The sequence below is a fragment of the Pseudoliparis swirei genome, chromosome 9 (genome assembly GCF_029220125.1).
Source record: "Pseudoliparis swirei isolate HS2019 ecotype Mariana Trench chromosome 9, NWPU_hadal_v1, whole genome shotgun sequence".
Taxonomy (NCBI): domain Eukaryota; kingdom Metazoa; phylum Chordata; class Actinopteri; order Perciformes; family Liparidae; genus Pseudoliparis; species Pseudoliparis swirei.
This window is the reverse complement of record NC_079396.1, coordinates 20,303,487-20,331,180: the sequence shown is the minus strand read 5'-3', so window position 1 is coordinate 20,331,180 and position 27,694 is coordinate 20,303,487. Positions and strand designations below refer to the sequence as shown.

Below are 27,694 nucleotides of genomic sequence, written 5' to 3'. Positions count from 1 at the left end.
ACGTGACCGAAATGAGGCCAGATTGTTTCGTTGCAGGAGAGCCATCGGACCAATCGGCGAGAGGGGGCGGGCTCAGGAGGAGCGCACATGAGTTGTCAAACAGGTTCGTCCGGAGCCGCTGCGACTCATTTCAAACACCAGCGCACACATTCTGCTCTGAAGGGACCGCGCAGCCACTTCTCTGGGCGACCGAGAAGCTAAAGAGAGGCCCGGCAGGTCAGCAGGGACCGTGACGGAGAGTCTTCTGTAGAAAAGGCGCCACAGGTACGAGAAACTGTCTTTTGAGAGCTAACACCCACACCTTCATCGAAGCGGAGCTGAGCGTGTCGGGACAAGACTTGGCGGAGGCCTCAAAGTTCATGTGGGACGTTTTCTTTTGTTTACCTGCCCTGCCCTCCGCCCCCCCCTCCCCCCGTTGTGCTCCTGTGTCTTCCTGCTTCGCTCCTTGCGTGTCACGTTCTCTCAGCGGCACAACGTGGTTGGCAGAAACATTCAATTAGTGGCTCTATTTTAGTCAGTCTGACTCAGCTCTCGACATTCCTCTTCGCTTTGTAGTAACACGCCAGCCGCCGGCGGCCCTGTTAATGATCCGTGTCATGGTGCTGGTGGTCTCTACTTCAAACGTGTGGAGACTTCAGGTGAAGAAGAGGAGGCTCAGGAGAGGTCCACAGCTCTGTCAGCAGGAGTTTGGCCTGGTTTCAGACTGGAATGGCAAATATGTCGAGAATGTGACTGGCCAACTTATTCCAACAGTGTCTTAAGTATATAAAGAAGTGCAGGAAATGCCGACCTTATCACCTTCATTATTGTGACCTTCACCAAAGTTCGAGGCTTATCACTGAACACGAAGAGGGATGCCAAGTTGAACCCCGTTGTTATGACTTGACTTAACTTACAGAGGCTCGTAGTTTAGGAAGAAGCCCGCTGCAAACCCTGACAACTGGCTGCTGTATTTAAAGATGGGGAGCCATTGTTCCCATAGCAGCTGTGGGTGTGATGTGCTCTGTCTTGCCTCCAGACTATAGCTTGTTGACAGCTGTCCTGCTGCACCTCCCCGTCACACACACACACACACACACACACACACTTCAGCCACTCTTTTCACGGGCCTTCTACTGACTGAAAATGAAGTGTCAATTGTATTGTGTGTTTGTTTACGTAGAGATGGATGAGGGTAGTTTGTTCGGATCCGCCGGTGCCGGCAGCCAATGAACTTGTGAGATGGAGAAGGCTTCCAGCGGGTGATTGGCTGCAGTCTTTAAGACAGGGGAGGGTTTATGGGTGGACGTGTCTTTATGGCTGTGTCCTGTTTGTACGACAGTCTGACGACAAGTGTCTGAAGAAGACACTTGCTTGTCCTTTAAGGTAAAGGTTTTATTGACTGTTCTTTTGAGTTCATTATTGAGCCGTCTTGTGTCCTGACTGATGTGTCACTTTTCCCCAGGAAGTCCAAATGTCTGGGAAGTAGCGCTCCTCTGAGATGCTGAGTTTACATCTCCATTTCTGCAGAACCGGGAGATCTTTTTCCGGGTGGCCAAAGAAAAAGCTGCGAACGGCTGTGCACAAGGACAGCTGCAACGACTAGTTTTACAAAATGCCTTTGGAGACTCTCCCACACCCAGTGAGACAACCGGCAAGGACTGCTGCGACACCCCCACGTCTGCGGCCCAAAGGGCCAGTGGGGCCGGACTTCTACCGGCAGTTCAAGGCAGTGGCAGGCAGACCAACGCAGAGCGCGGTGGAGAGGCTGGAAGCAGACAAGGCTAAATACGTCAAGAGTCGGGCGGCTCTGTCTAAACAGCAGCCGGTCCGGCCCCCTGAGGTGGGCGCCCCTCAGCAGAGCCCCGCCTCCGCTCTGCGGCCCACCAGGAAGACGACCACCCAGACGAAAACGAAGCCGGAAGAAGTTCAGCTCGACTTGGAGCATCTGAGTAACCTGATCAACGGCGTGACCGATGGTGCCGCCGCCGACTCGGAGGACGCTAAAGCTCCGGTCGCTGCCGCCGTGTCACACGGCTCCCCTCGCACACCGGCAGTGGGGGCGCCACAGAAGAAGGAAAGGCCGTGTCCACCCCCTCGTCCGGACTGGTCCAGTCCAGCTAAGGTGAGGTTAAAAACCTCGGGGCCCGCCCGGGTGGAGAGTCCCGGCTCTTCTGGGTTTCCAGCTGCAGGGGCCGTACGAAGAGTGGACGTCAAGCCTCAGGCCGGCCCCGCGAGGACGCCCTGCAGACCCCCTCAGTACATCCGGCAGCCCCTCCAGCCCATTCCTTTACACTCAAAGTTGCCACTCCGCCCGGCTACGTCACACCTGCGTCTCTTCCACACCAGGACGCCGCTACGCCCGTCCCCTCTGAAACCTGTTGTTGCTCCTTCTAAACCTGACGAGCCTCCCTCCTCTCCAGCTGAAACCCTCCCCCCCGCTCCGCCTCCCCCCAGCCTCCCGGTTTTCCCCCCTCTCTCCCCAGCGATTACCCGTTTGTCCTCCTCCAGCTCCAGGAAACGTCCCTCTCTGTCCCGCTCCAAGTCCGACATGAGTGACCGGTGCTCTCGAGCCGGGACGGGGCTGGAGCGCTTCTTCAACCTGTGTGGTTTGGACCCTGCAGACCTTCAGTTGACCGGATCTAATTCTGACATTGTGTCCATGGCCCGTTTCTGCAGCGCGAGCGCTCCAGGGTCCGAGTGCGCAGGCTCTGGTGAAGAAGAGGATGAGGAGGATGACAACGCTGCAGAGCGGGCTCCCTACGGTGTTTCTGTGATTGAGAAGAATGCAAGGGTAATCAAATGGCTGTACGGACTGCGTCAGGCCAAAGACAATGCAAGTAAGAGCACAAATTTATAAGATGGCGGTAGATGTCTATAAGATTTAGAAAATAGACATTTTTAAATCCTCGAAATTGAGTGATGGGGTCCCATGATGAAACTGATGTGATGGATGCAATTAGTCTGCCAAGTATTTCATTTCTCTTTTGTCCCCTTGGTTTGTTTTTTAATTTTCAAAATTTGAAATGTTCTGACTTTCTTTTGTGGTTGGAAAAACTGAACTCTGAGAAAGTAAAAAAATAAATTTAAAAAAACCTGTCTTGTTGTGGGTCTCATACTGAGGGAGTCAAAGTGTCGTCTCTGGTCACGAAAACAAACAGAATTAAAGACTGAATGATGAAAGCTTCTTCTTTGGCGGTCAGTGATTCTATTTTCAGAGAAGCCGACAGACACATTCTTCCTTCGAGTGATCAGAACAATCTCTCCTGTGACTCCCCACGATCAAAGTTAGATTTCATACTAATTCTCGGCCCATGTTATAACTCCTCATTATTGTACGTGATGCGTGAAATCGCTTTTGAAGCTCTTTTGCTTATTGTGAAATTGTCAGGGAGAGGAGAACCGGATCCACGGGCTTCATTTGATGGATGAGAGATTCACTGCTGCTCCACAAGAGGTCAGAGCAGTCCTGACTGAGGATCCGGGTTTTTAATGACTGTCCCAATTAAACTGGTCTTTCTGCCTCCAGCTCAGAAGTAGGAGCTGCTACTTACAAAAATAGTAACACTACAACTTCAATTTTTTAATGACTTTTGTTTAAATTGCCACTATGCTTAGAAATGTATCCAAAAGTTGCATTCATGAACATCAAGGAGAGCACAGTGTTTGTGATTCCAGTCAGCTGCAGCATTTGAAACCTGCAGCCAAACTCCACGAACTTAACTAATTAAGTCCAATTATGATTATTATTCCTCACTAATAAATCATCTTTTCCAATTATCTTTGTTGTAGAGCCCGCTCATTCACATTCCTGCCGTACGGTACGAGCAGGTGGGCTGGATTACAGCGCCGGTCTTACAAAGACGGAGGAGTTGTTCAGTGTCAAACGAGTGGGACTTGAATTCAGGTGTGAGTGGGTGGAGAGAGCCGTCCGTCTGCATGTGGTGTTATTCATATTCACCTCAGCATGAGTTTCCTTCATCGTTTTGTGAGTCGAGTACAGACATTAAAGAGTCGGTTATTCAAACAGCCCACAGATAGAAACTCTTGCATCGAAGGTCAGCAGAGGGTAAGTTTCAAAGATTGAATATGATGTGAAATATCTTCGTTTTTTCCCTACTTATGTGTTTGTATTAAACAAAAATGGGCACAAGTTCATCTGTTCAGTGTAGATGTTGTTGGTGTCTTTTGTAATAACCTCCGCTAACATTCTTATTTCATGTATTTGTCTCTCAGATGATGGTATTTTTTATTTTGTTTAACCATCTCGGCAATATTGTTGCATGTTTTCTGGATTTCTACTTTGCTGGAAGCAAAAACCCAATTTGAAATGTAACAAAACAAAAAACCTTTGTGGCCTTTTGAAAAAAACGAAAAGGAGATTTCTCCCTCTAAAACCTTTTCATACGATAAAAGTCAAAATGAAAAACAACCTGCGCTAGATTAGCATATATTTAAGAATGAAATAAATGTGAATTTACATTATTTCGGTTCATATAAACCTAAATCCACATGATATTCATAGACTATCATTTTAAACCTACCTGGTTTGTCTCTTCACCTAACTTCACACTGATTATAGAGTCAAAAGTGTTGTATGTCTGCATATCTTCGCAACGCAAAAGAACCAAGAGTTCTCTTCAGTGGGAAAACCGTTTACACTATTTATTGTGAGCAGAAGAAATCTCACTTGAAATCTGAAATGTTCTGCAGCCCACGCTCTCGCTTCGACAGCTGTGTGAAAAGCGTGTGAGCTCTGATTTTTAAAATCTTTTTCAATAGACCATAGACATATTTCCGTTCCACCTTCCTGGCTGTTCTTCCCTCTGGTCTTCACAGGGGTCGGGGGGGATTCCTCTGGCCAGGAAGGTGTGTTATGCTGTGGGCGAGGTCCCGTATCAGATGACAACAGCAGCTTTAAATGTTTCCCTGCAGATCTTTCTTCTGGATGTCGTGCAGGTACAATTTTAAAGCTGTTCTCACAAACGGAGACTTGACAAAAACGATCTGCATTTCTTCACGCTACACGTGCTTATCTTAACGTCAAAGTGAAGCACCTCCGTGTTTCACAGATGGAGGCCTCATACGTGTCCATGATTCTGTTCGTGAGTCGGGCCTGGGATGCCGTGACCGACCCTCTGGTTGGATATCTGGTGAGCCGCAGTAACTGGACACCCGTCGGAAAACTCACGCCATGGTTGGTCGGCGGAGACGCATGTTGAACACACTTCATCTTCAATTAGGCTGCGATTCATTCAGTCATTCGCCGTATCCACCAGAGCCCACCGTGTTTATCCCTCAGGCTGATTCTCTCCACTCCGTTTGGCATCCTGTTCTATCTGCTGCTGTGGGTCGTGCCACAAGGCCCGACGTCTCAGGGCCTCGGCGTGCTGCGGTTCCTCACAGCGGCCTGCCTGTTCGAGACCCTCATGAGTGTAAGTCCGTGTGTCACGAGCACATCTTGCTCAGTAAGTACTTGCACTCCACTTGCATATTTCCATTTTTTTCTACTTTACTAAATCGCAGAGGGAAATATTTGACTTGACTTTAACACCAAAGAATGATTTCCCCTTTAAAAAATTACTTTTTTTATTACTATGAAGCAGAATTAAGTGCTCTATAAATACTGTGAAAGTATCAAAAGATGTTTGTATTTTAAATTCAGTACATTTACAGGTGTTCCTTTCAACAACATTTTCTTTGCTTTAACACATTTCCTAATTATCCGTCCACCATCTCGTGCTTCAGTCAATTTTTTCCCCTCTTCATCTTCCTCATGTCACCATGGTGACAGAATTTCGCACTCTTTTTCTCCAAGCTGCGTCACCATGGCTACTGGGTTTCACCCTGCTCACGGGCTGTCAGTGGGTGTCATGTGTTCCTCTGTTGTCCGTTAACAGTGCTACAACGTCCCCTACCTCTCACTCGGCATGTTCCTCGGGGGAGATCACACAGACAGAGACTCTGCCACGGCCTACAGTAAGAGTACCAATCATCACAAGGACACGTAGACCAGGATCTCCCTCCCATTCAGTGTTTGGATTGTAACTAATACTGTATGAATTTGAATATTGTATGAATTTGAGATACTCATATTTCCCTTTTTATGCAGCGTTATAATTGTACTCCACCCCGAGTCAGAAGCATTTCTGTAGATTGAACCACCCAACAGCATATTAGGTAGTTAAAAGCACATCTACAGCAGGTAAATGCAACATACACATCAATGCAGCTGTAAAAGTAATCCAAAAACAAAATATAAACTAGAATGGGCACTCGGTAGAGTGCATACCTTCGCATATCACAAGATTGGGCGTTGAATTATGAACATTTTGGCATTAGTTGCATGCCAATTGGACAAAAATGTATCGTGCTATGGTAATAAAAAAAAAGATGTTGACCTTTCCATGACCTTGACCTTTGACCCCAAAATCTAATCAAATGGTCCCCGGATAATAACCAATCATCCCACCAAATTTCATGCGATTCGGTTCAATACTTTTTGAGTTTTGCGAATAACATGCATACAAATAAATAAATAAATACACGGCGATCAAAACATAACCTTCCGCATTTTCAATGCGAAGATAAATACACTGACGGGAACAATTCACTGCAGAGAGAGTACTTTTACTTTATACTACAGTAAGGTATTGAATACAGGATCAGTCGTGGAGTAGTTTCCCTGGAGCCCACCGTGACTTCAGTAAAGCATTTGAACCGCTTACTTCCTCTACTTCTGTACTTCTTGTCCCCGTCTCTGACCTTCTTTGGCAGGAATGAGTGTGAAGATGGCGGCCACGCTGTTGGCGTCCGTAATGCAGGGTCAAGTGATCGCTGTGTACAACACCGAAAAGCAAGACAGCTGTGAACATCTGGGCCAGGCTCATGAGACGGTAGCCCAGAGCACATCGTCACCACAAGCTGCACCACTTCAGAAAACGGTAGATAAAATGTTCAAAAAACAGCTGACAATGAGATAGCGCTCGCATTTCTTTCGCAGCCCAGCGGCATTGCGTTGGCATTGTCCTCGCACGGTCCCAGGGGGATATTGTTTCCCTGTAATGAGCACGACATAGGCGTGGTTGTGTATTCTCTTTCTTTCCTTAGTTAGTTTAGAGTTAACGTTACCAGGGCTCTCAAGTTTTGAAGACAGGCAAGAGTGACATTTCCATCGGCACATTAAAACATTAAATAGCCGAGAGTTTTTTTCAGCGTGAGAAATACGATGTGTGGCGGGAGCGCGTGACTTAAGACCGATATGCGTGAGTGTCACGCTCAATGCGTGACACTTGAGAGCCCTGCGTTACATAAGAAAATACAACCACTCTCGTATTTCTCCCTTAAATGTAAAGCTGGAGCCAGTGACGATTAAGTTAGCGCAGTATAGCATCAAACTAGTAGCTCTGCCTTTTGCACCATTAAAACTCAGTAATTAACACTGTATCTGTTGTTTGTTTGAATAGTACAAATTGGGATTTTATCACCTACAACCCGAGTCAGGCTCGCTGCTTTCAGTCAGTTTGTATGCTAATAAAAAAACTGTTGGAGCCAGTGAAGAATAGTTTAGCATAAAAACAAGGGAGCTAGAGCCTGAATATCCCCATTGGCAATACAATGCACTTTAGAGTGACATTAATCTAAAAAATTAAGACATTATATTGTTACAAAATTGAGCACTGAAATGCTTATGATGTTATTCGCAAATAAAAATGAATGAATAAACTAGTTAACCGCCTCGAGCACGAGCTTCATATTTAACGTGAGCTAACGAACGGATGAGTGGCAGGAATCTTCTCCTCTAGGCAGCTAAATCTCAGCAATGGGGAATATTGTGGTTATTTAATGTTCATTTATAATCATTTAACAGTTTATAATGTCTGTTTGCAGGAGAATATCGTGCTTTATTTATATTTGTGTATTTTGCTCCCCAGCAAAAGGCTTTCCTGACCTCAGCTCTGATCATGGGTGCCTTGTTTTTCCTCTGCAGCCTGGTTCTCTTCCTCGGGGTGAAGGAGCAGCGGGGTGAGTCATTCAATGCTTAATTTATTTATCTCTCTCTTTCTTATTGTCAGTATTTGAGTCTCATCCCTGGCTACTTCACGTCCCTTTCTTGACATTCCATTTGGGTTTTATTTGCAGCTCCTCTCCCCTCTGGTGACCAAGTCCGACCGTCCTATGTGACCTCGCTGAAGATGCTGATACGTCACATTCCTTTCCAACGACTGGTGCTCGGCTTTGTGTTCACTGCGCTCGCTTTTCAGGTGCAGTGTTGCAAGCCTATAAACCTTTACTCTAATGAAAATTAGCTATAAGTAATGCATTTATTTTTTAATGCATGCACCTATTTAATGGTTAGCAGAGCAGTGGTTCAACCATAATTATATATATATATTTATTTCATGTCACGTATTTCTTTTATCTTAGATGTCCTTGGGTAATTTTGCCCTTTTTTGCAGCCATGCAGCTGGGCTGGGAGCCCAGTTCCAGCACCTCCTACTGGTTCTGCTGGTAAAATGGAACCTACTACAATCACAAACAAAGATGTTTTATGCAAACTATTTCAAAATCCTTTTGAATGACCTACAAAAGATGAGACATTTAACATTTTTATTAAAGAGGTCTCTATATTTTTGTAGGTTTCTGCCTCGGTAGCAGTTCCTCTGTGGCAAAAAGTTCTTCTGAGAATAGGAAAAAAGGCCACCGCTTACATCGGCATATCAGTAAGAAATCACACATCCCTGAATGATGAGAGTTATTTCCCACACCTTCAGTCTCCTATTATGTAAGGCCTGTTTCTGTCTCTCCAGCTCTACATCCCAGCAGTTATTATAGTTGCCTGTGTTCCCAGTAACCTGCCAGTCTTCATGATGATGTGCGTTCTAATGGGATTCAGCGTGGCAACCATGTTCCTGCTACCGTGGTGAGTCAGCTCCCAGCGAGGACACACCAAGACGGGCCCGTCAGATCTAATCAAACCTGAATGTTATGCACATGAATAATTCACGCCGCCTCTACCTGACCCTGGCTGGTCCTGATTATGCGAACAATCAGTTCAGTTCTCCTCATCTACATTGAAGTGGTGGTATTGATATGACCAAGGTCCGTACGGTCATGAAAAACCTGGAAAAGTCATGGAATTTTAAGATGGTCATTTCCAGGCCTGGAAAAGTCATGGAAAAAACTTAAATCATAAAAGTTTTGGAAAAGTCATGGAAATGTGTCATAATCACGTGTTTATTTCGGCCGAGTTTGAAATAATGAATTTGTTTTTTAAAGAAAGACGCTTAAAATATAAGCCGGTTTACGCTCTCAATACTAACTCTGCTTTCTCCCCGGAGTCCTTTTGACTTCACGTCTCATGGGGTCATCGGACCCTATGAGACGACATAGATCCTATCTGCCTGATGGATCATCGAGGTCTGGGTCGTGGAATTCCTGCTCCTGACTACGCCACTGTCCTGTTGAGACTCCGCCCACTGTTGAGACTCCGCCCACTCCTCCTCCCCACCGCCATCTGCCTGATGGATCGTGGAGGTCTCCATCGTGGAATATGCCTACTATGAACTATTCATACACTCTGTCATATTCATTGAATGTATTTTAACTCTAAATCTGTCCTTCTGTACACATTACATCTATTGCATCTGTCCATCCTGGAGAGGGATCCTCCTCTGTTGCTCTCCTGCAGGTTTCTTCCCTTTTTTTCCCCCTGAAGGGTTATTTGGGAGTTTTTCCTGGTCCGATGTGAGGTTTTGGGGCAGGGATGTCTATGTGTACAGATTGTAAAGCACTCCGAGACAAATTTGTAATTTGTGAAATTGGGCTATACAAATAAACTGAATTGAATACGCCACATTTTCTACATTTTTCATGTTTATACCGAGATTTCAGTTTGGTCATGGAAATTTGGTTTAAAGTCATGGAAATCCATTGGTCAAAATGTGTAAGAACCCTGTATGACACATGTCAGCTTGTTCTGTATCAGGTCTATGCTCCCAGATGTGGTGGACGACTTTGCTGCCAGACACCCCTCCTGCAGAGACATGGAGCCCATGTTTTTCTCTTATTATGCCTTCTGCAGCAAGCTGGCAGGCGGCCTGTCCGTTGGCGTCTCAACCATGACATTACAGTAAGTCCACCTTCCCTCCACTCACTTTATGTGTTAAGTACGTCTGTTGGACCGTCACGTTGTGGTTTCTTCTCGTATACAGTTTTGTGGGCTACAGAGCAGGTGCCTGTAACCATGGCGACGGAGTGGTGACGGCTCTGATTGTGCTGTTCTCGCCAGTTCCTATCGCACTTTTGCTGATAGGGATGGTCTTTTTTCGCTCCTATCCAATCAATGAGAGGCAATGTTTGCAGCATCAGGAACAACTGACCCCAATTCAGTAAGTGCATGGCTTTTGGGGAGAATTATCCTCTCCAAAAATCCACAAATGGCTCCTGAACTGTTGTCTTAAAAGTTAATGTGAGAATAGATATTTTCATATAAACAATGTATTAAATGACAATGAGAAAGTAGTGATGAATCTACAGCGTTTTATCACCCGACCTACCAGATATTTTGCTAAGCAGCTGTAGAGACCAAAAACAGAGATAGAACAGAGCAAATATCTCAGCTGGACAGAAAAACGTCTCTAAATGATAATGTTGCTCCGCATTTTGCTGGATATGTAAATAAGCAACTTTTTGCCAAAAGGTTTACCGTATCAACTTAATAGGTGATGATTTGTCATTGTTGTGTTCACAACTTGGTTGCTGCTCCCAACTGGCCCAGAAGACGTTTCGTAGCAGTTAGTTCAAGTTCACAGGGAGGAAGATTTTAAATAGCAGCCTTGTTATATCTGCATGTATTTCAAGTCCAAATATATATTAAATAGTATTTTTGGGATATATGCTTGTTAATTTTCTATCCGAGAGTTAGTCACAAGCTGCTTTTGTAATTTATAGGCAAATGCTCTTATCACTCATATCACTCTTATCACCAATTTATCGTAATACACATAAATTTTTTGATTCTATAGTCTTAGTCATTATTATGTGTCTTTTTATTCTTCATCTATAGCCCAGAAGCCACATCATCATCGGACCCAAGAGAAAACGCAACGCAGCCATCAGTTCTGCAGCCCCATAGAGCGACTTCACACAATAACCCGAAGACAAACACGTTGTACAAGTCAAATTCCTCACCCGGCTGTGATAGGATGTGCTCAGTATCAAAGAGCCCCGCTGGAGAATACAGTGGGCCAGAGTCGTTTCTCCAGTCCAATGTAAATCCTCCGTGTCATAAGCAGAGACTCGGCTCACTCCAGCACTCAGGAGAAGATGCATTGGGCAGAAATGAGCCTGAGAATGATCCCGGGCCTTCCTCTAGACGAGGGTCACATGTGAGATCCAAAATGTCCTGGGTATAGTCAGATATCATCGCTTCATGTTCAGCGTACACACATGTTATATTTATGGCATGATGACTCTTTTTATTCTCCACATATTTTCGTGAAATCCACTGACTTGAGAGGAATTTTTCTTTCTGCTCCAAATCGAAACATGTTTTACTAATATATAATTTTACGGGGGCATCTAGATTGAGGTTCATATTAACTTCATCTGAATGGACATTTGCTTTTTCTGGATCATGCAATCTGGAAATGAACAGCTCTGTAATAGTACTCATCGTAACAATTTATCCAGGATTGTATGGAGGGCTACATTTTTAATACTGATTGGTAAAGAAACACTCCAGTTAATGTTTTTACTGTTTTTTTGCTGTCATAAAAAGTATTAATAAAAGTATAATCATTTCTATGAATATTCCTTCTGGATTTTATCATATCTCTTGAAAGCGTTCCTTAATCAATTGTTTTTTAACTTAATTTTAACTGTTTGTTTAGTGCTTTCTAAAAAGTTTATTCTTTTTGACCTTTATTTATTTTGATTTATGTTGCCTTTTTATGTTATAGTATCTTCTAAATTGTAAGTAAACTACTCTTGTTGTCAATGTTTGCAACGCATGCTTGAAAGTTGCATTAGGAGCTTTTTTCTTTCTTTTAACACCAAGCTTGGAAAAATTGGTTTCGTTTATACAGTTGCCGGTCATTGATTCAAACATTTTCATCAGCTTTCAGTTCAAAAGGATTACCCAATACAGACAGACATGATACATTTCGGCCTGGGCACAAAAAGTGTATTTAAAAAAAATGTTTCCCAATGTGAAAATCAATGTCTGAACTTGCAAGGAAAGTGCTGGAAACATTACTGTATAAAATGGGGGGAAATTATGGTTTGTCTGTCTCTCTTGAGATGTATTTGTCATGTATACACTCACATTACAAATAGTGAAAGGTTCATGTGTGGGAGTAGATTGGACAGGCGGATTATTGTGGTGAGTTTATGCTTTTATCGCCGTCCACCCTCACCCATACACAGTATGAGGTCAATTACCCTCCAGTCGGTGCTCATGGCCCAGCTGGACTTCAATTACTATGAGTAATAGTACTTGTAGCACAAATAGATCATGAAAAGCAAAGGAACGGTGCTAGTCTCTTACACAACAGTGGTTAGAGTGGTGGTATTCAATTCAGTTCAATTTATTTTGTCTAGCCCATTCTCACAAATTACAAATTTGCCTCAAGAGTGCTTTACAATCTGTACACATAGACATCCCTGTCCCAGGACCTCAGATCTGGAAAAACTCCAAACAACCCTTGATACCGCCAACCCCAAGAACTAACCTCCTCAAACGTACTGTTATCTATCGTGCAATTACCGCTTGGAACTTACTACCTCCTCGTTTAACTCACATGAGTAATAATTTGTCATTCAAAAAACAATTAAAGGCGCACCTAAGAACATTCACCACTTGACGTATTCTATTGCTTTTTAGTCATCTGATTTTCTTTTTCTTTATATGAATTAAGTTGAATTGCATAACATATATCTTATCCTTCAACTGTACTGAGCATCTGACTGCACTATTTTTTTACTTTGTTGAACTATTTTTAACTGTTGGTTTCACGATATGTTTTGTATGTATTGTATTTTGTCCTTTCTGTGGACCCCAGGAAGATTAGCGGTCGCTAAGGCGTCAGCTAATGGGGATCCAATAAATAAACAAACTAATAAACAAACCCTTTCAAGGGAAAAAAAGGGAAGACACCTTCAGGAGAGCAACAGAGGAGGATCCCTCTCCAGGATGGACAGGTGCAATAGATGTCATGTGTACAGAAGGACACAGAGTTAAAACACATGCAATGAATATGACAGTGTATGAATAGTTGGTAGAAGGCATGGACCACGAGCCAGACCTCCACGATCCATCAGGCAGATGGAGGTAGAGAGGAGGAGTGGGCAAAGTGTCAACAGGGCCATGGCATAGTTGGTAGTAGGCATATTCCACGATCCAGACCTCTTTGATCCAGCAAACAACATGAAAACTAAATGAAAATATGTAAACAACATGAAAACTACATGTAAACAATATGGAAACAACATGAAAACTATATGGAAACAACATGAAAAAACTACATGTAAACAATATGGAAACTATATGGAAACAACATAAAAAACTATATGGAAACAACATGAAAACAATATGTAAACTATATGGAAACAACATAAAAACTATATGTAAACAACATAAAAACTATATGAAAACAATATGTAAACAACATGAAAACTATACATTCAAATAACATTTCAACAATATGTAAACAACATGAACACAATATTCAAACAACATGAAAACAAAATGAAAACTATATGTAAACAACTTGCAAACATGAAAACAACATGAAAACAATATGTAAACAACATGAACACAATATGCAAACAAGATTAAAACAATATGTAAACAACATGAAAACAACATGAACACAATATGTAAACAACATGAAAACAATATGTAAACAACATATTTATATTCTAGAGTAGACAATGTGTAAAACACTGTATGAATATGATCCTCTTCCATCTTCGGATCATGAACAAAAATTAAAAATATATGTAAACAACTTGCAAACAACATGTAAACAACATAAACACAACATGAAAACAACATTAACACAATATGTAAGGTTCATTGTCATGACATCACCGCGGTGGCGTGGACTGTTCACAACAATAAAAGATAAACTGAAGTTGTAGCTGAGTGTTTGATGAAATACATATTAGATATTAGTCTGCTTTTATATTGATGACACTCCCCAGTCATGTTGTGTAGTGTGTGTCTGTGTGTACATGTGTGTATCTATATATTTATACTATGTAAATAGTATAAATATAAATTCCTTCCACCTCATGATTCTCATTGGCTCTGCCATGCACTGTGAGCTGTCAGGTCTTATAGAGACAGGTGTGTGCCTTTCCTCATCAAGTCCAATCAGTTTATTTAAACACAGCTGGACTCCAATGAAGGAGTAGACCATCTCAAGGAGGACCAGAAGAGATGGACAGCATGTGAGTTCAATATGAGCGTCACAGCAAAGGCTCTGAAGACTTCGGACCATGGGAGATTCACATTTTATTTTTTAATAACTTTGCAAACATTTCTACATTTCTTTTTTTTCTGTCAGGACGGTGCTGAGTGACATTCAGATTTTAGCAAATTAAATAAAGAGTGAACATTTAAAGGGGTCTGAATACTTTCCGTACCCATTGTATATATTTATATATATGTGTGTATATATATACATACATATATATATACATATATGTATATGTGTGTGTGTGTGTTTGTATATATGTCTATATATAGACATATAAATATATATTATTTGATGCTGCTGATGAGCGTCTTCCCCATCCACCCCTACTCCGTCACGTCACGTGACTTGACGTCAGTCGTGGTCACGTGACGTCACCCGCTGTCCTTAGCTCCAAGAAGATGGCGACTAACGGGACGCTTCTCTTCCGCCGCCGCTCGGCGCGTTTCTTCCTCCTCGTCGCCGCTCTGAGCGCCTTGAACGAGGCGAGCGGCGCCGAGCAGGTGCCGCTGGTCCTGTGGACGAGCGGAGGGTGAGTCCGCGGCTCGAGCCGCTCCATGCGCCGCTGAGTAACGCTGACATAGGCCGCTGCACCTGTATATCCATCCGCCGCTGAGTAGCGCTGACATAGGCCGCTGCACCTGTGTATCATCCTCCTTATGATCGTGTTCCTGGTGTTCTATGTTCATAATGTGTGACGCATGAGCAGAAGGGTCGTTAGAAACAATGCAGAGTTAAATAAGATGACATCAGCACATTGAGCACATGATGCAGTGGCCTATTTATTTAAAACGGACTCATGGATAAAGAGACGTATTGATGCCCAGAGTAGTAGTTTATACTGTACTACATCAGAGATACATGTAGTACTTTATACTGTATTACATCAGAGGTACATTAAGTACTTTATACACTTCTACATCTCAGAGGTAAATGTAGTAATCCTGCTGCACAAGGTATTGAAGGCTTGATTCGTGGTCTGAATGCTCCTCCCCTTTGCTGTGACTCCTCCCCCAGCACCCCGCCCCCCCCTCAGGCTCCGCCCCCAGCCGGGCACATCGTGGGGCAGCAGCAGCTCACCTCCTACCTGCAGACGGCTCTGAGCCAAGGCCCGAGGAACGTGGTGCTGTTCCTCCAGGACAAGGCACGTACATTAAATGATTAAACATACGAGGATCCGGACCCACATCAGGGGCAGGATTCATCTTCTTTCATTTGGCAATTAAACTCTCCAGACCGAGTAGTTCAACCCTTCTAAATGCATATCCAATGGGTGTGTTCCTGTGTGGCATCGTGTTTCCTCACGGCTCAACAATCTTCTAGCTTATAGGTTCATGTTTCCATCTCCAGGAACTCAACATTCACTGAAACAATGATGACATCTCTGCAAAATATTCTGCTTTATTCCATATTTGCTCTCCCGGATCATTAGATCTGATGAATGGCTTCATACAAATGAACTTTTATTAAACATTCAATGATGAGGTAAAAATATATATTTAAACCTCAATCGAAGCTCTGAATATAAAAGTTGACTCTTTACTCAAAATTCTTTCATCTGGAAATGATACAAAACTCTTTATAGTATTCATTATAAGCCTCTCAAATTATATTTATTTCCGGTTTTCTAGTTTCTTTGAGTATATTTTGCATTTTTACTGCTCTTTGTTTTGCTTTATTGACATTGTCTCTCCTCGTCTCCAGATGAGCATCGAGGACTTCACCATGTATGGAGGAGTGTTTGGAAACAAGCAGGACACGGTCTTCCCCAACCTGGAGGTGAGAAGAGACCGTTTACAACCCGCATTATTGCTCCTCACCAGGGGGCGACTCCTCTGGTTGTTTAGAAGTCTATGCTTCATGTGTTATAGCTGCATTCTCTCTCCTGACCACCAGGGGGTGACTCCTCTGGTTGTATAGAAGTCTATGCTTCATGAGTTAAAGCTGCATTATCTCTCTTGACCACCAGGGGGCGACTCCTCTGGTTGTATAGAAGTCTATGCTTCATGTGTTATAGCTGCATTCTCTCTCCTGACCACCAGGGGGTGACTCCTCTGGTTGTATAGAAGTCTATGCTTCATGAGTTAAAGCTGCATTATCTCTCTTGACCACCAGGGGGCGACTCCTCTGGTTGTATAGAAGTATATGCTTCATGTGTTATAGCTGCATTCTCTCTCCTGACCACCGGGGGGGTTCATTTAGTACATTATGGTCATATAGAGTCAAACAGACCATAAAGCAGGGGACGCTTTAGGGGCGGGGCTACAAGCTGATTGACAGGTTGACGCCAGAGACGGATACGGCTTCTCCATCCAGATATGGTCACTTCCTGTTCACTGGTTCCAAAATGGCCAAACAACAAGGCGGTGCACCTCTCTGTGGTCCTGTGTCACTGACAGATGTTTGGTCTCTCCTGTCCTCCAGGGGGCGCTGATGTCCTCGTCCTCCCCTCTGGTGTTACCCGCTGTGTCCTGGCCTGCCTCCAATGCAGTGATTGGCCAGCTGCAGGACCAGCTGGACACCTCCCCTCTGTACATGGACCCCGAGATGCTCGGCCAGCTGAGGCTCAACGCCTCCTCGCCCGCCCTGCTGGTGTTCCGCCTGCCGTACGGCGTCGGGTACGAGTCTCTCTCTGCTTCCTGTTCTGAACCCTGTCCCCACTGACCCCTCAAGAGACCAGAGAGAGGACAAGTGGATCCTTGTGGAATTGAAGTGATGATGTCATCAAATTAACGGACCAATGGGAGCTCAGTGGACTCAGTGGTGTCGTGTTTCTCTCCTGCAGGGCGGATCTGATGTCTGCTCAAGAAGTTCTCCGTGGAAACGGTGAGGACGCCTTCATGAGCACATGTCACATGACTTATGTTCTCCACCTTCATGAGCACATGTCACATGACTTATGTTCTCCACCTTCATGAGCACATGTCACATGACTTATGTTCTACACCTTCATGAGCACATGTCACATGACTTATGTTCTCCACCTTCATGAGCACAGGTCACATGACTTGTGTTCTACACCTTCATGAGCACAGGTCACATGACTTGTGTTCTCCACCTTCATGAGCACATGTCACATGACTTATGTTCTCCACCTTCATGAGCACATGTCACATGACTTATGTTCTACACCTTCATGAGCACATGTCACATGACTTATGTTCTACACCTTCATGAGCACATGTCACATGACTTATGTTCTACACCTTCATGAGCTCATGTCACATGACTTATGTTCTCCACCTTCATGAGCACATGTCACATGACTTGTGTTCTACACCTTCATGAGCACAGGTCACATGACTTGTGTTCTCCACCTTCATGAGCACATGTCACATGACTTATGTTCTCCACCTTCATGAGCACATGTCACATGACTTATGTTCTACACCTTCATGAGCACATGTCACATGACTTATGTTCTACACCTTCATGAGCACATGTCACATGACTTATGTTCTACACCTTCATGAGCACATGTCACATGACTTGTGTTCTACACCTTCATGAGCACAGGTCACATGACTTATGTTCTACACCTTCATGAGCACATGTCACATGAATTATGTTCTACACCTTCATGAGCACAGGTCACATGACTTATGTTCTACACCTTCATGAGCACATGTCACATGACTTGTGTTCTACACCTTCATGAGCACATGTCACATGACTTATGTTCTACACCTTCATGAGCACATGTCACATGACTTATGTTCTACACCTTCATGAGCACATGTCACATGACTTATGTTCTACACCTTCATGAGCTCATGTCACATGACTTATGTTCTACACCTTCATGAGCACAGGTCACATGACTTATGTTCTACACCTTCATGAGCACAGGTCACATGACTTATGTTCTACACCTTCATGAGCACATGTCACATGACTTGTGTTCTCCACCTTCATGAGCACATGTCACATGACTTATGTTCTCCACCTTCATGAGCACATGTCACATGACTTATGTTCTACACCTTCATGAGCACATGTCACATGACTTATGTTCTACACCTTCATGAGCACAGGTCACATGACTTATGTTCTACACCTTCATGAGCTCATGTCACATGACTTATGTTCTACACCTTCATGAGCACAGGTCACATGACTTATGTTCTACACCTTCATGAGCACATGTCACATGACTTATGTTCTACACCTTCATGAGCACAGGTCACATGACTTATGTTCTACACCTTCATGAGCACATGTCACATGACTTATGTTCTACACGTTCATGAGCACAGGTCACATGACTTATGTTCTACACCTTCATGAGCACAGGTCACATGACTTATGTTCTACACCTTCATGAGCACAGGTCACATGACTTATGTTCTACACCTTCATGAGCACATGTCACATGACTTATGTTCTACACGTTCATGAGCACAGGTCACATGACTTATGTTCTACACCTTCATGAGCACATGTCACATGACTTGTGTTCTACACCTTCATGAGCACAGGTCACATGACTTATGTTCTACACGTTCATGAGCACAGGTCACATGACTTATGTTCTACACCTTCATGAGCACAGGTCACATGACTTATGTTCTACACCTTCATGAGCACAGGTCACATGACTTATGTTCTACACCTTCATGAGCTCATGTCACATGACTTATGTTCTACACCTTCATGAGCACATGTCACATGACTTATGTTCTACACCTTCATGAGCACAGGTCACATGACTTATGTTCTACACCTTCATGAGCACAGGTCACATGACTTATGTTCTACACCTTCATGAGCACAGGTCACATGACTTATGTTCTACACCTTCATGAGCACATGTCACATGACTTGTGTTCTACACCTTCATGAGCACAGGTCACATGACTTATGTTCTACACCTTCATGAGCACATGTCACATGACTTATGTTCTACACGTTCATGAGCACAGGTCACATGACTTATGTTCTACACCTTCATGAGCACAGGTCACATGACTTATGTTCTACACCTTCATGAGCACAGGTCACATGACTTATGTTCTACACCTTCATGAGCACATGTCACATGACTTATGTTCTACACCTTCATGAGCACATGTCACATGACTTATGTTCTACACCTTCATGAGCACAGGTCACATGACTTATGTTCTACACCTTCATGAGCACATGTCACATGACTTATGTTCTACACCTTCATGAGCACATGTCACATGACTTATGTTCTACACCTTCATGAGCACATGTCACATGACTTATGTTCTACACCTTCATGAGCACAGGTCACATGACTTATGTTCTACACCTTCATGAGCTCATGTCACATGACTTATGTTCTACACCTTCATGAGCACATGTCACATGACTTATGTTCTACACCTTCATGAGCACATGTCACATGACTTATGTTCTACACCTTCATGAGCACAGGTCACATGACTTATGTTCTACACCTTCATGAGCACATGTCACATGACTTGTGTTCTACACCTTCATGAGGACATGTCACATGACTTGTGTTCTACACCTTCATGAGCACAGGTCACATGACTTATGTTCTACACCTTCATGAGCACAGGTCACATGACTTGTGTTCTACACCTTCATGAGCACAGGTCACATGACTTGTGTTCTACACCTTCATGAGCACAGGTCACATGACTTATGTTCTACACCTTCATGAGCACATGTCACATGACTTGTGTTCTACACCTTCATGAGCACATGTCACATGACTTATGTTCTACACCTTCATGAGCACAGGTCACATGACTTATGTTCTACACCTTCATGAGCACATGTCACATGACTTGTGTTCTACACCTTCATGAGCACAGGTCACATGACTTATGTTCTACACCTTCATGAGCACAGGTCACATGACTTATGTTCTACACCTTCATGAGCACATGTCACATGACTTATGTTCTACACCTTCATGAGCACATGTCACATGACTTATGTTCTACACCTTCATGAGCACAGGTCACATGACTTATGTTCTACACCTTCATGAGGACATGTCACATGACTTGTGTTCTACACCTTCATGATCACATGTCACATGACTTATGTTCTACGCCTTCATGAGCACATGTAAGTAAGTGATAATGAAGAAATATAATGGTAATAATAAAAGGAAAGTTTAAATAGTTTTAATGGTTGTTTTTCAGACGAGGTCATCGGCCAAGTGATGAGCGCCATGAAGACGCAGGCCGTCCCGTACGCGGCCATCTACACGGCGCTGAAGCCCTCCAGGGTGAGCACTGAAACTAAAGGCTCTCATCTGGCCGACGGTCCTTGAACACATCGTGTGTGACCAACACTTCAGTCAGAAAAAGCAGCCAAGGCAAACGTAGAGTTGTGATATTTGATAATCGTATTCTCCATGTCTCCACCGGGAGGACGTCAACATGTGAAGAGTTTGACTTCTGGTTGTCTTCATGTGAACTCGCGCTCCGTTTCTCCACAGGAGGCGGGTTCTCTCTCCGTGGAGGCGGGCTCTTTCTCCGTGGAGGCGGGCCTCGGCAGCGGACGCTCTCTGCTGCAGGCCAGAGGGGGATATCAGGAGAGGGAGCGGGAGACAGAGAGGCAGCGCAGGATCAAGGAGAAGGCCGTCCCCTACGCACCTGTGGAGTTTAAGGTGGAGTCGCTCACCTCCTCTGACTCCTCAGGGTGTCATCGTTATTTCATCAGACACTAGGTCATCATCTCAACCCGTGATCAGCTGTTTTAGGACATGTGGTACTTGGTGAAGACGTATTGGCAGAAGGATGAACACATTGTGTTATTTATGACGCTCTATCCTCCATCCCTCTCCAGGAGGGCGAGGACACCTGCATCCTCCTGTGGGCTAAAGGCCTGTCGGTCAGCATCCTGCGGAGCGGTCGCTGGGAGGACCACGACCTGACCCCGTCGACCTTTGGGGAGGCCGTCAGCCCGAAGCTCCACGGCTCAAGCTGCGACAAATCCAAAGCCAAGTGAGTCCAACCCTGTGACGCCCTTCAGAGATCACATGTCTATGTATGTGTGATATATATACAGGACTGTCTCAGAAAATTAGAATATTGTGATGAAGTTCTTTATTTTCTGTAATGCAATTAAAAAAACAAAAATGTCATGCATTCTGGATTCATTACAAATCAACTGAAATATTGCAAGCCTTTTATTCTTTTAATATTGCTGATTATGGCTTACAGCTTAAGAAAACTCAAATATCCTATCTCTAAATATTAGAATATCATGAAAAAGTATACTAGTAGGGTATTAAACAAATCACTTGAATTGTCTAATTAACTCGAAACACCTGCAAGGGTTTCCTGAGCCTTGACAAACACTCAGCTGTTATAAATCTTTTTTTTACTTGGTCTGAGGAAATATTAAAATTTTATGAGATAGGATTTTAGAGTTTTCTTAAGCTGTAAGCCATAATCAGCAATATTAAAAGAATAAAAGGCTTGCAATATTTCAGTTGATTTGTAATGAATCCAGAATGCATGACATTTTTGTTTTTTTAATTGCATTACAGAAAATAAAGAACTTTATCACAATATTCTAATTTTCTGAGACAGTCCTGTATATATATTGAGACTCCTCCTCTCTACCTCCATCTGCCTGATGGATCATCGAGGTCTGGATCGTGGAATATGACGACTACCAACTATTTATACACTCTGTCATATTCATTGATTGTGTTGTTACTGTGTTTTAATTTGTGTATAATGATTCCTTCTGTACACATGGCATCTATTGCACGGGATTCCGGACTTGTTGCTACGGGCCACCTGGTCTCTGTAGTCCTGCAGTAAGGGCTGTGTTCACATTCTCTGCATAAAGTCAGACACATTCCCGGCGGTGTCGTCACCGGTCCTGTTTGTGGTTTTCATGGTAAGGATATCTAAGTGCAACCTGGGGGTGGAGCAGGTCAGGTTCGGGGGTCTGGGGATCGCCTCTCTGCCGTTTGCAGACGATGTGGTCCTGTTTGCTCCTCGGACCGTGACCTCCAGCTTTCACTGGGGCGTTTAGAGCCGAGTGTGAAGCGGCGGGATGAGAGTCGGCACCTCCACATCTGAGGCCATGGTGCTCTGAGGGAACCGGTGGACTGATCCTCCAGGTGGGGACAGAGAGCCCCAAGAGAAGGAGTTTCTCAGGGTCTAGTTCACCAGTGAGGGGAAGATGGAGAGAGATGGAGGAGGATCGGTGGAGCAGTGAAACAGGACCGGACCGTCTGGTGAAGAGGAGCTGAGCCTGAAGGAGAAGCTCTCAATGTACTGGTCTACTTTCAGACCCTCAACCCTATGGCTCAGCCTTAGAGATAGTGTAAGGAGATAAGGAGATGAGTTTCCTCATAGGGCTCAGCCTTAGAGATAGGGTAAGGTGATGAGTTTCCTCTGTAGGCTTTTAGAATAAATCTTTTTCTCTTTCTCTAATTATATTTTTGGTTCTTTGCAGGTTGGTTCTGAACTATGAGAACGTCCTCGGCCACCGCAGCTTTAAATTGATGTGAGTGTTTTTTTCCACACACACGCATGCTTCTAAAGTGTTTCTTGTCGAATTTAATTCATAGAAATCCACACGTGTGTGTTTGTGTGTACCTGCCTGTGCGTGTAGCTTCTCCATGAGTCAGCGTCTCTACAAGGTCTCGGCCCGCCGCTGGTTCACGCTGGACTCCGTGCAGCTGGAGTACGACGGCACCACGGCCAAGTTCAACGGCAGCCGCGGCGTCTACGCGCCGGCCGAGTACTCGTTCCGCTGCGAGTCCCTCAGCAGCTTCCGCTGGCCGCTGCTCGTCCCGCACGCCGCCACCGACCCGGCCAATCAGTGGAGGCTCTCGTTTGACGACTTCCAGGTGAAGTTCCTCTCTTCTTGTATTCCTGCCCCAAACCGCCTGGAGACTCTTGACGGCTAAGGAGCCTAGCCTAGCGTAGCATACGTAGTGACCGGTTCTAACCAGACGTCCCCCACAGATCCAGGGCTTCAACGTGACCGGCGGGGACTTCTCCTACGCCAGCGACTGCGCGGGCTTCTTCTCGCCCGGCATCTGGATGGGCCTGATGACCAGCCTGCTGCTGCTGCTGGTGCTCACCTACGGCCTGCACATGATCATGCAGCTGCACACCATGGACCGCTTCGACGACCCCAAAGGGCCGGCCATCTCCGTGCCCCAGACGGAGTGACCCCCCCAGGTCCTCCGTGCGGTCATCGGTTTGTTGTTCATCGTGAGTGTTGAAGCCCCAGCGGAACATGTCTGTTCTCCAGAAGCTGCTGTCATCAATATGGTTCCATGAAGTCTGTAGTTAACGGGTCAGTGAACGCCCCTCTGGTGAGTCTCAAAGAGCCTAGAGGAGACGAGTCAGCGTCCTCACGAGGACACTCGTCCTCCTTCAGTCTTCACATCATTAAAGTAAATCAGTGAAGATTATCTTCTCAACGTTTGTACTCAAATCTAGTAAAACATGTGGAGGCAACCAGTGCACGACCCACATATATATATATGTATACACACACACATATATATATATATATATATATTTATTTAATTCAGATGCATGAGGACACAAAGTGGAGCGCGCAGGAGGACGAATGTTCCCCCTTGAAGTTTTAAAAGTTGTAGAAAAAAAAGTAACTTAAATATTTGTAAATGTTATTTATTTGTGAAACTAGTGCGTCTGTGTTTCCATTTGTGTCTGTGAATATACGAGTGAGATGACAACAGATACATGTATTATATATAATATATTATATATATATACTGTATATAATACATGTATTTTATGATATATATAGGGTTGGCTCAGACCTCCTGTGGGAGGCCTCGTGGTGAGTGTTGTGCTTCTGTGACCCAATAAAACATCTGTGGAAGATGAAAGGAATCCTTTTCTTTCTTTGTGCCTGTCCACGAGGTCGTAACGTAGTCAAGGTTTAAAGACCTTTGACACAGAGTACAGGATTGTGAGGGGTTCATTTAGTGAATCCTGATAAACTCTTGAGGCTTTTTATCCGGAGCATTTGTGTCCATACAAGGAATGTGTGCACAACAATGGACAATAAGACAATAAACAAAGTGCACGGCATATGATAGGGTTATAGGATTTAAGTAACTAAGTAGCACTAATGTTTTAAATATTCTGTGAATTTTTTGTATATCACGTCCTTTATTTGAACCTATCACACATATGACTTCCAGGCATCATTAATGATATCTTAAAATATGACTTAGTCAATTCAATTCAGAGCAACAGAGGATGGACGAGAACACTAGATGCCATGTGACCAGATGTACAATAGATGTCATGTGACCAGATGTACAATAGATGTCATGTGACCAGATGTACAATAGATGTCATGTGACCATTGGTATGTTGTTGAGCAGATATTGTTGTCATTTGAAACATAACAACGCTTTGAGCGTATTTTACATGAAACACTGGGGTGAAGCTCACCCTGGCAGCATGCATCGTTTATCATGATGGTGAAATGCATATCTGAATTTATACATGATGGTGGAATATATATAAATACACACACACACACATGATGGTCGAAAAAAATATAATGTAGATATATATACGTATATATACACATTTCACAAACATGATGGATTAAAAAAAAAATTTTAGAATTATTATTTTATATATATATATATACACATTTCACAAACATGATGGATTTAAAAAAAATGGTTTTATAATTATTATTTTTAATTTGTAGATACATATGCCTACGTTAATTTATTGAATTAAAGTAAAGAACTCACATTGAATGTGTCTGCCAACAATCACATGTTGGTACAAATATCTTCCCAAAGTGTAAAATCTGTCTATCAATTCATGAGATTGTAAAGATTGTATAATATTCGTGCGTTCGGGTTTCGTTGCCAATTAAGAGAAACCTCTATATGTCCAATCCCTGATGAACTGGTGCCCACTCGCAGGTCAACAGGACGCTCCTGCCTCCTGCTTCCGCTCGTACAGTCGGGCGGCCAAGAGGAAGGATACCCGAAGAGCCAAGATGGGAGTAGACGTTGAGACCATAACTCCGGGCGATGGTGCGAATAATCTGCTTTATTCGCCGATTTAATACCGATTTTCCACAGTGTGTACAGTTGTTAAACACGCTCTCTCTGGTTTTCGCCTATTTTCAGGACAGACATTTCCGAAGAGGGGGCAGCGCGTCGTGGTGCACTATGTCGGTGAGTACGGAGGTTTAGCTGCATGCTGAACGGAGCTGAAACTCCAAGCTCTCCGCTGGATGTTTGCGGGCTGTTTCGTGTCCTCTTAACGAGCCGCTCCCAGCAGCCGGTAACGAGTCGTTAGCTTCAGCTGGCGGACGCTTAGCAGCTGCTAGCATCGCAGCTAACGTCCAGCGCGTAGCAGTTAGCGTCTCTTCGGCTCGCGCTAGCCGAGGTGGCGCTGCGGGGGCCGGACGTTTGCTCGCCGACTTGTCGGGTTTCTTGGATAATAATCGAGACGTTTGTGCTGCTGTCGTCCGCGGCTCTGAGGAGGACGGAGCTCCCTGCGAGCTAACGGGACCGTAGCTGCTGTCAGCCCCCCGAACGGAAGCCAACCGGCCCCTTGATGCTAGTCGGCTAGCTCATAGCTCCGTAATGAGGCTAAAGTTGGACTTTTAATGTTTTATTTTTTTATTTTTTGATCAGGCACACTGGCAGACGGGAAAGTGTTTGATTCTTCGAGGACCCGAGGGAAGCCGTTCAAATTCAAGATTGGACACCAGGAGGTTATTCGCGGTTGGGAAGAAGGAGTAGCGCAGGTGAGGCGCTGCTCTCCAACTCGCTTCACGTGAATGTTTTTTTTATTTCCAACCCACGGAATATCACATTTAAAAATGGACTGCATGTGTTTTTTCCCCTCCATTTTAACGTTAAGTACCTCTTCCCTCTCCTCCACAGATGAGTGTAGGTCAGCGTGCAAAGCTGATTTGCTCGCCTGACTTTGCCTACGGCAGCAAGGGGCACCCGGGCATCATCCCGCCCAACGCCACCCTCACCTTCGACGTGGAGCTCATCGGTCTGGAAGCCTGAAGCGCGCGCGCTCACTTTGTTACACTCCACTCAAATTTTCAGGGTGAGAATCTTCTTCTTTTTTAAAATTCAATCATTTGAACAATCCCAATATGATGTGGATGGGATAAAGTTGCCTTTTCCAAGTTTGATTGACACACTACATGTATTATATTATTATTATTATATGATATTTTCCCGTGTGCAGTGACTATACATTTAGCTGTTGTAATCTAGATCAATGTTTATACACAAGCTGTGGTCTTCACAGCCTGTAATCTCCTCTTGTCCACACCGCTAACGCCCCTTTTCGTTTCACCGCAGGTTGACCCCTATCTCGGGAACATGGAGGAACAATGATCACGGATGATTCCTGCTCTTGAACCCTACATAGGACCTATGTCTATATATCTTCACTCGTTCACTCTCCTTCCCATCTAGATACAAATTGTGTTGACTCACTTGCTTTAAAACTTTATCCAACATGCTATTCTTTAGGTTCCATACTGAAATAAGTCATAGGCCATCCCATGTTTTTTTGTCCTATTCTGCTATGTATTTTTTGGATGTTTTGATTTGTCTATTTCTCTTAAACATTTACAAATCGTGTCTGCCATCAGGATCAGGTTTTTAGATAAGTGTCATAAGTACTCAATCAATCTCATTCCTGTGGCTTTGTGGCCTTTACACTAAAATTGTTTTGATTGCGGGTAATTGTCTTGGATAAAAATAAGAATAAATTGTTTGACATATTTCTATGAATTACCTTTTGTTATACTTGTTGGGTTAAATTTAAAGTACGGAATACATTGTTGCCAGGGATTCATGAATCAAGCACATTATCGCCATGAACGGCCTACAGGTCTCTGCGGAGGATCTTTGTCTATACAGCAGCATCAATTCTTAATTTATAAGAGTAAAACGACTATTGCTGAAACTGGACATCCTTGGTCTTGTTGACTGTTTGACATCTGGAAACTATTTGGTCTCTGGTAAAAGATTTCTAAACTTGCATGGTAAGTTCCCTGTTGGCACGAGTTGGGGCTTTGTGATCTTTGTTTGAAGGAGTTGTGTGTAACAAGCTGTGGATGTTGTAAAAAGTCTGTTCCTTACTCTTAAAAACATTAAAAGAGTAATTTTAACACGGGCTTCTATATTCCTTCCCGATTGGATCTCACGGCTAAGATCTACTAATCATATTTTCCCCTCCACAATTAATGGTGATGCATACCGACACACG

The 27,694-nt window shown here is 44.0% G+C and overlaps 4 protein-coding genes across 4 annotated transcripts; all 4 read left to right on the top strand.

Moving 5' to 3' along the window:
* The first annotated feature begins 79 nt into the window (after positions 1-79).
* On the top strand, positions 80-3,078 carry fam110a (family with sequence similarity 110 member A). Its single transcript, XM_056422723.1, has 2 exons — positions 80-264; positions 1,445-3,078. Exon 2 carries the CDS (start codon positions 1,595-1,597, stop codon positions 2,837-2,839), a length of 1,245 nt encoding a protein of 414 aa, XP_056278698.1. The 5' UTR covers positions 80-264; positions 1,445-1,594; the 3' UTR covers positions 2,840-3,078.
* On the top strand, positions 2,841-11,783 carry mfsd2al2 (major facilitator superfamily domain containing 2a-like 2). Its single transcript, XM_056424072.1, has 15 exons — positions 2,841-2,846; positions 3,371-3,436; positions 4,762-4,938; positions 5,052-5,176; positions 5,282-5,414; positions 5,880-5,958; positions 6,757-6,923; positions 7,914-8,004; positions 8,122-8,243; positions 8,407-8,490; positions 8,619-8,702; positions 8,790-8,902; positions 9,968-10,111; positions 10,194-10,370; positions 11,048-11,783. Exons 1-15 carry the CDS (start codon positions 2,841-2,843, stop codon positions 11,394-11,396), a joined length of 1,917 nt encoding a protein of 638 aa, XP_056280047.1. The 3' UTR covers positions 11,397-11,783.
* A 3,071-nt stretch (positions 11,784-14,854) lies between these two features.
* atp6ap1a (ATPase H+ transporting accessory protein 1a) lies at positions 14,855-24,303 on the top strand. Its single transcript, XM_056422992.1, has 11 exons — positions 14,855-14,994; positions 15,480-15,606; positions 16,167-16,241; positions 16,887-17,080; positions 17,248-17,288; positions 20,609-20,694; positions 20,908-21,078; positions 21,258-21,415; positions 22,887-22,937; positions 23,046-23,283; positions 23,402-24,303. The coding sequence occupies exons 1-11, from the start codon at positions 14,864-14,866 to the stop codon at positions 23,609-23,611; spliced, it is 1,482 nt and encodes a 493-aa protein (XP_056278967.1). The 5' UTR covers positions 14,855-14,863; the 3' UTR covers positions 23,612-24,303.
* Positions 24,304-25,370: 1,067 nt separating this feature from the next.
* Positions 25,371-27,596, top strand: fkbp1aa (FKBP prolyl isomerase 1Aa). Its single transcript, XM_056423849.1, has 5 exons — positions 25,371-25,482; positions 25,579-25,626; positions 26,092-26,204; positions 26,344-26,518; positions 26,779-27,596. Exons 1-4 carry the CDS (start codon positions 25,446-25,448, stop codon positions 26,473-26,475), a joined length of 330 nt encoding a protein of 109 aa, XP_056279824.1. The 5' UTR covers positions 25,371-25,445; the 3' UTR covers positions 26,476-26,518; positions 26,779-27,596.
* Positions 27,597-27,694: the final 98 nt, after the last annotated feature.

Bases quoted from the DNA above. Each gene is read 5' to 3' on its own strand.
- fkbp1aa (XM_056423849.1), top strand. From the start codon at position 25,446: ATGGGAGTAGACGTTGAGACCATAACTCCGGGCGATG. The intron at 25,483-25,578 runs GTGCGAATAATC...GCCTATTTTCAG, and splicing joins GACCATAACTCCGGGCGATG to GACAGACATTTCCGAAGAGG. The intron at 26,205-26,343 runs GTGAGGCGCTGC...TCTCCTCCACAG, and splicing joins GGGAAGAAGGAGTAGCGCAG to ATGAGTGTAGGTCAGCGTGC.
- mfsd2al2 (XM_056424072.1), top strand. The intron at 5,959-6,756 runs GTAAGAGTACCA...CTTCTTTGGCAG, and splicing joins AGACTCTGCCACGGCCTACA to GAATGAGTGTGAAGATGGCG. The intron at 8,903-9,967 runs GTGAGTCAGCTC...GTTCTGTATCAG, and splicing joins ACCATGTTCCTGCTACCGTG to GTCTATGCTCCCAGATGTGG.
- fam110a (XM_056422723.1), top strand. From the start codon at position 1,595: ATGCCTTTGGAGACTCTCCCACACCCAGTGAGACAACCGGCAAGGACT.
- atp6ap1a (XM_056422992.1), top strand. From the start codon at position 14,864: ATGGCGACTAACGGGACGCTTCTCTTCCGCCGCCGCTCGGCGCGTTTC. The intron at 15,607-16,166 runs GCACGTACATTA...CCTCGTCTCCAG, and splicing joins TGCTGTTCCTCCAGGACAAG to ATGAGCATCGAGGACTTCAC. The intron at 21,416-22,886 runs GTGAGTCCAACC...GGTTCTTTGCAG, and splicing joins TGCGACAAATCCAAAGCCAA to GTTGGTTCTGAACTATGAGA.